The 12,018-nt window shown below is 38.5% G+C and overlaps 1 protein-coding gene across 1 annotated transcript in view; it reads left to right on the top strand.

The window, feature by feature from the left end:
• The window catches only part of BTC (betacellulin), a 41,097-nt gene that overhangs the window by 12,465 nt on the left and 16,614 nt on the right, over positions 1–12,018 (top strand). The window contains exons 3-4 of the mRNA XM_047092263.1: positions 2,172–2,225; positions 11,057–11,155. Coding sequence (XP_046948219.1) covers positions 2,172–2,225; positions 11,057–11,155 — 153 coding nt within the window. The remainder of the gene's footprint in view (positions 1–2,171; positions 2,226–11,056; positions 11,156–12,018) is intronic.

Below are 12,018 nucleotides of genomic sequence, written 5' to 3'. Positions count from 1 at the left end.
AGTGTTGACAGTTTTCAGATATATTAGTTAGTTTATGTGTGACAGGTTGTTAAATTATTTCCCTCTCTGGGCTTTAAAATATGAGATTGTGGAGTACTCTTATCAAAAAAGTGTTATCCATCATTCCTTAGCCTTTCTTAAATAACAAGATACTGTTTCTGCCATTTGGGGTAAAATTTTACATTGGAGAAGGAAAGAGTTTATATTTTAGTTTCTTAATTTTGAATGAACATAAAGTATTTGTGAGGACCCCCTTATTTTTTTCCGTCCTATCACTGCTTCTCTTCCTAGCTCTGAAAATCCAGAAACCTGTCCTTGAGTTTTATAGCATATGCAGTTTTCCAGGTGATTTGAGAGATCTTGGAAAAATACATCCTTATCTTAGAACATGTCTTTCCGTGAGATGTCCTGATGCCCCAAATCCTCACTGTCCTGGGACGCAGATGTTACACCCCTCTTAAGAGTCTTCGACTATTTCCCTTGTCTCTGCTCAACTCCCTACCCGTAGCAGACTGCCGTTCTTTTTTCTTTTAAAGTAAGCGTTTGTGTTTTTTTTTTTAATGTTTATTTATTTATTTTTGAGATAGAGAGAGAGAGAGAGAGAGAGAGGCAGAGAGAGAGGGAAATAGAGAACCCCAAGCAGGCTCCACATTGTCAGTGTAGAACCCGATGCGGGACTCAAACTCATGAACCATGAGATCGTGACTTGAGCTGAAAACAAAAGTCAGATGCTTACCTATCTGAGCCACCCAGGCACACCTAGGTTTCCCTGTTTTTGGACTTGGATAACACCATGTCCCTGGACATCAGTTCTGGCCTCTCATTCAGCAAGGGCCAGAGATGGAAGGAGTTAGCACTCATTATAGGGAATTTTGTCCAGGAAATGGGTGATGAAAGTGATTGAGGCAGATAAATTTCTCCTTCATTCTTTTTTCCATGATCTACTTCAAGATGCATTCTTTAAAAATGCTTTGTATAGCTTATGTATGAGTGAACATGTTGTCTGAGCAAATTTCAGTGTCTTTTTGTGGTGCAACTTGGAGCTGCATCAGTGTGATGAGTACACACATTGCATTCATTGCTTTGCCTTCTTCTTTGCTTCATTTCCTTTTTTTTTTTTCCATTATCATGACCCCAGAGCATGTACCTCCCAAATAAAGTCATAATCCCTTCATTTGTATCTCAGGCTTTGCTTTCTAGAAGACTCAGGTTGAAGCACTTGATTTTAGAGTATTTGAGTTAAGCCATTTCTCTCCTTGTAGATCTGCACTGAAAACAAATACATTTGGAAAAGAAATTATATTTAAAAGCTATCCTCTATTTGGAGGAATTTCAGGCCAGGACAGAGATTCTGGTTTATAGGAGGGCAAAACAACAATGGAAAAAGAGGTAGTTAACAAAACATGCTGGAAGAGAACACTAATGTCAAACTTCACCTATTTCAGTTTTTGTCTCAGTCAACCACAAGCCCACGGTGATAAACATCATTCCATTCCCTAATAGTTTTTTCGACTGCATGTTAAACATTATTTCTTTTTTCACCTTAGAAAATTCTCTCTGTATAGTATGCATACTCAGGATTCTGTTTTTCTTCTTGGCAACGAAGATACAATGAGAAAATCCCCCAGATCCTGATAGCTTTTACTCTGAATGTTGATTAAAACTTCGAAGACTGTATGAACTTTATTTTTTTTAATTAGAGATATGATTTATAATCCACTTGGTTGTTAGACAGTACCATCCCAAGGATCTGCCTTTATCTATTGTTTTTGTATCACTGAATCACTTAACCAACCAACTGAATCAGTAATCCCATCAGACATAAACAGTGTGATAAGTCAGGAGCAGAAGTGTCCTGAGAATACAAAGAAGCATACAAGTAGAAGATGCCATATTTCTATTCATCAATTAAAAATTCTGGAAAGGAACAGTGCGGGGGGAAGGCCAACATACAGTTTTGCCTCACTAAGTACATACGTATAATTACACTGTAGGAATGTGGTGTGGTATGCATACATATATGTGTATGTATCTTTTGTACTTTATTTCATAACCATGTTTTATACATGGATCAAATCACAGCATAGGTGTAGAAAAATGTCAATATCCACTTATGAGAATGATAATTTACTGTTTTACCAGAGTAATTAGAATTCTCTTTTTTACTTCAGGTCTTTATAGCTGCCACCATGTGGAGTACCTACCCTGTGCCAGGCGTTACCAAGGTTAATAATTCATAATTTGTTTTTCTTTAAGCACATAGCTCTATCTCTACCATGTAAGTTACTTACAGTTTACAGATGGAGACCCTGAAGTTCAATGTTCAGTGTCTTAATCATAATCACAAAGCTAGTGATGAGAAGGTGTATCCAGGATTCAAATGCAGTGCCATTTGACTCCAAACTTACTCTTTCCCCATTAATCTGTACTGCTCCTTTCTAATATAAATAGAATTTTAGGGATTTGACTATGAAATATTCTTCCAGTTTCTGCTTACATTCGTAGATTGATAAGTTCTCCTCTGACTTACAGTTGGATTCTCTTTCTTTTTCTTTCTTTCTTTCTTTCTTTCTTTCTTTCTTTCTTTCCTTCCTTCTTTCTTTCTCTCTGTCTTTCGAGAGGAAAAGAGGGTGAAAGTGAGTGAGGGGCAGAGAGAGAGAGAGAGAGAGAGAGGGCGAATTCCATGAGGGGCAGAAAGAGAGAGAGAAGTGGGGCTTCCCTAAAGCAGGGCTCACCCAAAGCAGGGCACGGGCTCTCCAGAAGCAGGACTCGAGCTCCCCAACTGTGAGATCATGACCTGAGCTGAAGTCAGACACTTAAACTGACTGAGCCATCCAGGCACCCCTACAGTTGGACTTTCTAGTGGGACATGGAGTGTGGTTCAAATCCTAAAATCAGATATATATGATGTCGTAAGAAATCATTGGATTTGAAGTTGTCCTACATCATCAGAATACAGATGAATGGCCATTTTGTGATAATGTTATATTTTTTATTTTTAAAATATAAAATGCACTTGGCTCTAAAAATGGAAAATTCAGCTCAGAGATGAGGCAAATACAACGCACATGACTGTTTAGGTTGGTCACATTTGATTTTTTGAAATAGTTGACCCAGCTGGCGTATAACTTACCTCAGCATTTAGCAGTTAGCTATGAGACAGTGGGTCATGCTTCTTGTCAAGCTGTGTCTCTTTCAATGCTTATATTGTTCCCAATGACTTCATTCTCCGTGCTGGCTGACAGGGATAATACTTTTAGTAAATTCAGTCATTTTTAATTTGAGCATCTTGTAAATGGAGCTTTGACGCACGAAAGTAGAATCGGGTGCTTTTCTTTTTTATCTTTAATGTTATGAGTACGGTGGATATTTAAAAGCTAGCACCAGAAATACTCAATTTCCAGTCACTTTGCAAACAACCGATCTAACGTTATTTTGTTTTGTTTTGTCTTTATCGCGTTAATGCATCTTTCAGAAATTCTGCCGGCCACATGAAGTAGGTTAGATGAAAGAATAAAAAAGGAAAAAGACTGTGAAATATATGAATGATAGGTGACATCTAATACAGTTTTAAAAGGGACATCTAAAAAGTTTAGAACTATTTTTTAGGTAAAAAGTAAAATATGAAACAAAACAGGACAATGACAAAAAAGAACAAATAGACCATCAATATACTATTTCCCAGTAGTACAAGAGATTTAGCAGTTTCCTTTAATTGTACGGAGACTAAAACCCCCGTGTTTAATCAGACAGCCAAAAATGGCCAACGTGCTATGGGGCTGCATTACCAGAAATAAGGTGCCCTCAATTTGGGGGCTGAGAGCCCCATTGTATTCGGTCTTTGCCAGACCATGTGAAATGGCACCTTGGTTTGACCTTACATATAGAGGACCGTGGCAAGGCTTATAAGGGTCTTGATGATGACAGGGAAAATGTACTTGAAGGATCCAGGATGTTTAGCCTGAAGAGAAATTCTTTCAGGGAGACTTGATAGCTGGTTTCAGATAGATGAGAATCTGTCATGGGAAAGAGTAGATTTATTCCAGGTGATTCTAATGAGCAGAGTAAAATTACAGGAAGGCAAAACCCAGCTTCACATAAAGAAGCATTTATAGAGCTTAAGACATAGGTGCTTAATAAACGTTTTAAAAAAGATTTTTTTTAATGTTTATTTTTGAGAAAAAGAGAGAGAGAGAGAGAGAGAGAGAGAGAGAGAGAGAGGGAGCGCGCAGGGGAGAGGCAGAAAGAGAGGAAGACACAGAATCAGAAGCAGGCTCCAGGCTCTGAGCTGTTAGCACAGAGCTGGAAGCAGGGCTCGAACCCACCAACCAGGAGATCATGACCTGAGCCAAAGTCGGATACTTAACCAACTGAGCCACCAAGGCACTCAATAATCTTTCTGAATGAAGGAAGGACTGCAGTTGAAAGAATGGATGGATGGTCTCATTGAAGTGGACTGCCTTAGAAGAGAGTGAATACTCTCTCTACTAAAATTTTAAAGGCCAACTTGATGAACTCTCCCAGAGGATGATTTTAGCTGGTTGGTAGGATATTTTAATACGTGTAAAATTCTTACTAATTCTGGAACTGAAATTTAACAAAATTTGTGACTCTTCTGAGTGAAAATCTTGTTATGTTTTCCACATCTGAGTACGATATTTTCTTTCATTTTCTCTAAAGTAGAATCCATACTTTCTCTGATGCAAATAGGGATTATTTTAATAACATGTTGTTTTAAACAAATTCTTTTACTCTATTATTTCATTTAATTTTAATGAACTAGATTATTGGATGGGCAGAGAACCTATGATTCTAATTTTTCTTGAGGGAAAAGTTCAGGAGAGGTTGTTAATTAGCTCAAGGTCACATAGTGAATTAATGACTGAGTTCAATGATCTTTCCGTAAGATAATGGAACTCTCCTTAAGAAAATTTTTAAGAAGCCAAAATTCGAGCCTTCAAGGTTGTGTGACTGATTTATATTAAAACAACACATTCAAAATGAAAGCTGTATTTTAGAGAAAAAATATTAAAACAGGTTGGAGAGATTGCAATGGTTCTCAACCAGGTCAATTTTCCTTCCAGGAACATTAGGCAATGTCTGGAAATTTTTTGATTGTGACAACTCAGAAGTAGGGGGCGGGGAAGGGGTGGGATGCTACGGGAATTTAGGAGATAAAAGGCAGGACTAATCATCCTAGAATGCACAGCCTCCCATAACACAGAATTATCCAGTGTGAAAGTTGAGAAACCTTTGGATGTTTTGCATCCATTTAAACCAGAACTTGGATTCCTTTGAACAGTGAGGTGAGATGTATAGCATGTAAAATACCTTTAAGCTCTTATTTTCTAAAGACTTTTCATTTACTCAGAGTAAAGTTATATTTGCCAAATTGCTACCTTTGACTGCCAAGGATTATACGTTGCGGAAGAAGCCCTGCCTTTCAGGCTAAGCATTGTAAATCTTTTTTGCCTCTACTAATAGTCCTTTCTTTGCCTCTTTCCTATACCTTTGGCATCTTTCTATCAATTTTTCTCTCACAATAAAACCGAAAACAACCGGGGCCCCTAGGTGGCTCAGTCGTTGACCATCCGACTTCGGCTCAGGTCATGGTCTCACGGTTTGTGGGTTCGAGCCCCGCATCGGGCTCTGTGCTGACAGCTCAGAGGCTGGATCCTGCTTCGGATTCTGTGTCTCCCTCTCTCTCCGCCTCTCCGCCTCTCCTCCACTTGTGCTCTGTCTCTCTCTCAAAAATAAATAAAATGTAAAAAAAAAAACAAAACTTAAACCAAAAACAACCCTCTTTTTGTCTTTATATATTGACTGATCTTTTCCCTCTCTTTCTCAGTTTGACATCTTTGAAGAGTCATCTGCAATTATTTGCATACTTTCTATGCATTAATGTTTCTTCCTAATGTTTGTCTTTTGGCATCCCTCATACCTGCTTGGTACAGCAATCCAGCGAATCACTCAAGCCACAAACTCCAGTCACTCTAGACTTCTTTTTTTCTCACTGCCAGTCACCGAGTCTTCTCTATTTTACTTTGTGACTGAGTCTCGCAGATTCATTTCTTCTTCTCCATACCCACTGCTGCCACCTTTGTGTTAAAGTACTGGTGTTAAAGTAACCTTTCCAAACCAAAAAAATAATTCTGTTGTTTCTCACTTAAAGGTTTTCAGTGACCCCAACTTAGGTGCCTAAGAATCCAAAGTAATTAATATGGTCATTTGTTATTACCTACCCGCCCCCCCCCAGCCTTCTCTCCAATCACAATCCCCACCAGACAAACCAGAATAAGTTGGGTTATGCATATTGTGTCTTCTTACAAGTTGTCCCTTTTGTTCAGAATGCCTTGGTCAATTACAACTTTATGTGTCCTTTTCTTTAAAATTAATTTTAGGTTAGGGCTCCTGGGTGGCCCCTCATTGGGCTCCACACTGGCCATGAAGCCTACTTAAAAATTAATTTTATTTTAATTAGTATGTATAATAAATCATCATAATATGTATAATAAATATTTTAATTAAGTTATGTATAATAAATATACATAGATTTTTAAAAGCCCCAAGAGTACTAAAAGGTTTATAACCAAAAATAGCATAAAAACTTAAAAAACAAAAACAAAACACACAAAACAAAACAAACCAAAAACAAACAGCAGATCTTTGCACCAAAGCTTCCTGCCTCTCTGCCTCCTGGAAGCAACCACTTTTGTCTATTTGAAGTGTCTCTTCCGCATTTACCTCCCTCATGCTAAATAACTTGCTTGTAATGCTATTTCTTGGCTTGTCAACTTAAACTTTCCCTACTGAATTTCTCCTCTCCCATAATTTCAGTGGGGTTACCATTAGGGATGCCGCTGAGAACATTGAAAAACCAGCACAGCAAAGATACTGATTCATCGCAACAGTCTCCCCACATGGTGTAGGTGGGCTAATTACTGGCCTTGATTTTATGACAGTTTTTGATGTAATGGATTTAAATAATCAGTGTTTACATCACTATTACCATGTAAGTACTGTCTCCTGCAGAAACAAATAACATCAATGATTATGTCATCTTGCTTACACAATTTTTTTCTTTCTAGAAGTTACTGGTTGATGTTTAGAACAATCATTTCTTCCTTCTTAAAACTCACCACAAGCCTCACCTGTTCTATCAAGTCTTTGCAGCTAGGTAGAGCCGATTCTCCATCCTGTGTTACCTCTGTTGTTGTCCTTGCTACATGCACGACCCTTAAAGATTTCTGTGTCTCTCTTCCTCACCAGAATGAGAGCTCCTTCAGGTTAATGACAGTATCTGTTATCTTTGAACCCTCAGTGTCTTGTGCCAGTGCAAAACACATAGTACTTAGTAAATATTTGTTGCATTATGGATGGAACAAGAGTGTCTTTTGTCTTTGAAGCTGCCTTCAGTATTGAGCAAAATGGTTTTGTGCGCATATCTCTGATTTCTGAGTCACTTCGTATAGATCACAAACTGAAATGCCTGTCAAGATGTAGGCAGTTAAAATAAATGAGTGCGGCCACGTCTGATGGGGTCCGTGGCATTAAACGGGTCACCTGCTGCTTGACTCCGGCTAGTCGATGCCCAGAAGGTGTTTCAGACCTGTGTTGCCAGCCCTTCTGCTTTTTCGGCGGAAGTAGAAAAATCCAGGTTTGCTGCGAACTGCCATGATTCAATTTTTTAAGACTATGCAGACTGAGAACATGATTCCTGGGAGCGGATCTGGTTCGTGGCCACCAGCTTGTGACGGTGGCCTGAAGATTGTGGGTGAGCAGTGGCATAGCACATGCGACTCCAGTGCCTTGTGCTTGGTGTTTGGTTTGCCTGGGCATGGATCCTCCCTGGGGGGTCCTCTCCAGGGCTGTCCCCAGTGGTGGCATCCCTTCACCAGCTGACGCCAGCGTGTGGAGTGAGTCGGAACAGAAGAGAGTCTGGGCACAGGCCCCAGCCTGCCAGAATGTTTGAAGGCGCTGGGCAGCGTTTCAGTGGAATCAGGGCTTCCACTGTTAGGTGGAAGTGGAGAACGATGGGTTAAATTATACGTGGTAGAAGAAAGCGCAAGTAGACTAAAAACTGTATACTAGGTGCCAAGCCATGTGCCTTCTCATATGTTATTTCAATTTTTTAAAATTTTTATTTATTTTTGAGAGAGAGAGAAAGAAAGAGATATAGAACATGAGTTGGGGAGGGGCAGGAGGAGAAGGAGACACAGAATCCGCAGCAGGCTCCAGGCTCCGAGCTGTCAGCCCAGAGCCCGACGCCAGGCTCGAACCCACAAACCGCGAGATCGTGACCTGAGTGGAAGTTGGACACTTAACCAACTGAGCCACCCAGATTCCCCTTATGTTACTTAATTTAATTTTTACAATAACCTCGAGGAGATGGTGTCATCTCCAGTTTGCAGAGGTTGAATCTCTATAAGATTTAGAGGTTTTTAGTAAAATTCCCACCATTAAAATAGATTAACACCAGAATTAAGGCTTCCTGATTCTGCCCATGCAGAAAGCCCATGTATGGGATTTTAAAAATGAATTAAACCTATTTTATAATAATAAAGACATGGATTGAAATTTTCTACTAGAAATGGATCCTGGGATCTTTGAATCTGAAAGTTGTTTTCTTCATTTACAGATGGATTATTCATTCTTTCAACATTTGTGGAGTATCTATTGTGTTCTGTGTTAGTTACCAGGGTTACAAAGATGCGTAAATATACAATCCCTGTGCTTGGAAAGCGCTAAATGATTGTATGTTTCTGGTTTGTTATAAGTGTGAAAGGAGGGTGGCAGGTGTTGGGATAAAAGATATGAAAACTCTAGAAATTCGGTGGCCAAATTGTTTGTTTGTTTTTTTTAGTTTGGGAGCTACTCCTTTTTTTGTTGTTGTCACAGATAAAATATGCTAGTAGGAAATTGAAAAATGAAAATAAGGAAAATTAAGTCAGAAGTCTCCTAACCAGTGTGAGCAACTCTATGTACTTAATTACCTACCTTTTGAGTATCTATCAATATAAACATTTTTTACATTCATCACACAGATGCAGAGAAACACACAGATCATACTGCATTATTATTCTATAGCCTATTTCTCGTATTTAGGAATATATCAAAATGTTCTATTACTATTTGAATTATGCCTGAATAGTATTTTATTGCATGAAAATAGTTCTGTGTATTTAATCAACTCTATCTTGTTAGATATTTAGGGAATTTCCAATTTTTTATAATCTATGTCATAGAGAATTTTTACAGCTAAATCTTTTTATGTATCTTCAATTATTTCCTTAGGAAAGATTACTAGAAATGAAATGACTGGATTTAAGCATTTGTATATTTTTTGAGTTTTTTGCTTTTAGAATGTAGAGCACTAAATTGTCCTCCAGAAAAGTAGTACCAATGTATCCATCACCAGTGGATTTGATTTTCCATTTTTATTCACTATTTCAAATGCTAGTTACAACCTTTTTTTTGTAACTTTTCTAATTAGACAATTAGAAAAAAGTCTCTATATTGATTCTTTTTGAAAACTCTTTTGGCCTTTGAACTTGCTAGATACTATTGTCCTCTGGTATAATACTCTCACTTCTTATTATGGTTAATTGGTTGGCTGATTACTTGCCTTGCTAGCTTTGGAACACTTTGAAGGTAGAGCATGTCCTATCTGCCTGGGTGTTTCTAAATGCTCATGGATGTCTGTTGAATTGGGTTGAATTAAAGAAGATGCATAGCTTAGAAACCATTGGCTAGATGGATAAATGTCAATACACCCAGTGGGCAAGTTATTTGATTCCTGCCAGTTACATGATAATGAGTAATTTAAGTGATCATTGGTCACATGCCAGCACTGTGTTAAGTGCTTTGCATACTTACCTGATTGAATCCTCACAGAAATGCTCTGGAGAAGAGATAATAATTATCTCCACTGTGGCAATGAGGAAATTGAGAGATTATGAAATTTGCCCAAGGTACATGGTTGTAAAGTGGCAAAAAAGGTCATGAACTCAAGACTAGCTAACTCCCAAGCCCTCTTATCTTTTCCCATCTGCCCTCCCTTACCTTCTCCTCCCCTCTCTAACTTATTATAGATATTTAAATATATTTATACAAAAGTAGATAGAAGAGCATAATAAACCTTGGTTTAGCCAACACCCATCTTTCATAATTATCAATATGTGGCCAATCTTGTTTAATCTGTAAGTTTCTCCCTCCCCCTTGCACCCATCTTCTCTTGTTGGATTATTTTAAAATAAATGTTGGATACATTAATTTCACTTATAAGTTTTTAAATATATATCTTTAAGAGATATGGACTCTGTTCTTTGACCTAAACCACAATATTATTAGCACACTTTAAGTTCTCTAGAACAATTCCTTAATACTATCTAATGTGTAGTCAGGGTCTGATTTCCCAGATTATCTCATAAGTGACTTTTCACATTTGACTTGTTTAAATACAATCTGCACATTGTATCCTAAACTGTGCTAACCACAACACAGTATTCCTCTCTCCCCCATATATTTTCATGAGACCTGTCCTTCTCAACAACAGAGATACTTAGCTGAGGGAAACTCAAACTTTCAAATAATTCCCACAAATTGAATATCTAGGTCACATATCCCAAGAAGGAAGTACAAACATTAGTTAATACCAGAGAAACACTGAGTCTGTTTGGAATGGAGAAAGTACGTTGCCACATGGGTTCGTCATTCGTTCTCCCTGGAAATTCATCAGTGTATTTGTGCAGCGGCTGAGAAGTCTTATTTCTCCGCCTCTGTGATGTCTCCCTCACAAGCTATGGCCAAATCTCTTCACTTAAGATGCATACTTAGTTGCAAGTGTTGCTGGCTTTTAAATTCTGTCTTTGGCATTGAGCTTAAAAAACGAGACGTGCTGGCCTGTGTACCACCCCCCTTCCTGTGGGAGAATGCCTTGGGAATGGAAGGCACAGGCTTGTTATTTTCATAAATGGGTCATGGCTTCGATAGAGTATTTTGCATTGAGGAAATTTTCAAGTTTTCATGCTTGTTTGATTCTGTTTTGAACTTGAAGGTCTAGTGATCCTCCACTGTGTCGTGGCAGATGGGAATGCAACCAGAAGTCCTGAAAGGGATGGCCTACTCTGTGGAGATCCTGGGGAAAACTGCGCAGGTAAGGCTTAACACACAGTGCCTTTGTGTTTTACCAGCCTCATGTTCAGTCTTGGAACGTTGATTTCCCTAAGTTTTAATTTTTAATACTACACTAATCATAAGACTGGTTAGTTTTGTGAGCATATATAATGGACCAGGCTCTCTGCCAAGTGCTTTATATACAGTAATGCGTTCACTCCTCGCGAGAGCCCTCTGAGCTGGATCATATTTTTGACTTTATTTCAAGGTGAAGTCCAGAAAGATTAAGTAACTTGCCAAAGGCTACCCAGCAGGTAAATTGCAAATCTGGGATTCATGCAGGTCTTTCTGATTCTAGTGCTTCCATTTTTAATCATTACATTATTTTAGGTATTGCAGGTGTATGCTCCAGACTCTGGCATGGGATATTTTGGACTGGATGCATACAAAGTTGGCATATTCTATTCAAATTAACTTCCTTCTATTCCATAACTTAAAAGAAGGGAAGAAGGCAATGACTTTTGCATATTTTTGCCCTAGAGGTGCTTCAATCAGTATTCTCAAAGTTGTTAGTCTAAAGCAAAGGTGAGCCTTAGTAAAGGGTCAGGTAATAAGTATTTTAGGTTTTGTGGACCATGCAGCGTTTTTTTGCAGCTACTCAAAATTGGCCACTGCACTGTGAAAGCAGCCATTGACACTTTGCAAATGAGTGGCGTTGGATATGTTTCAATAAAACTTTATTTAGAGAAACAGGCTGTGAGCCAGATTTGGCCCTTGCGCCATAGTTTGCTGACTCCTACTTTAAGGTTCTGTCTGTCCTTTATAGATGCAATGGTCTGTTCTTCTCCAGGGTTGTTTCTGATTCAAAACAAAACAAATCAAATCAAAACACAACCCAACACA

The sequence above is a fragment of the Lynx rufus genome, unplaced genomic scaffold (genome assembly GCF_022079265.1).
Source record: "Lynx rufus isolate CCGP_SWC_20201006 ecotype Redwood Valley unplaced genomic scaffold, mLynRuf1.p SCAF_3, whole genome shotgun sequence".
In the NCBI taxonomy this organism is placed as follows: domain Eukaryota; kingdom Metazoa; phylum Chordata; class Mammalia; order Carnivora; family Felidae; genus Lynx; species Lynx rufus.
Note: the sequence above shows the minus strand (reverse complement) of the source record. Positions and strands in the feature narration are given on the sequence as shown.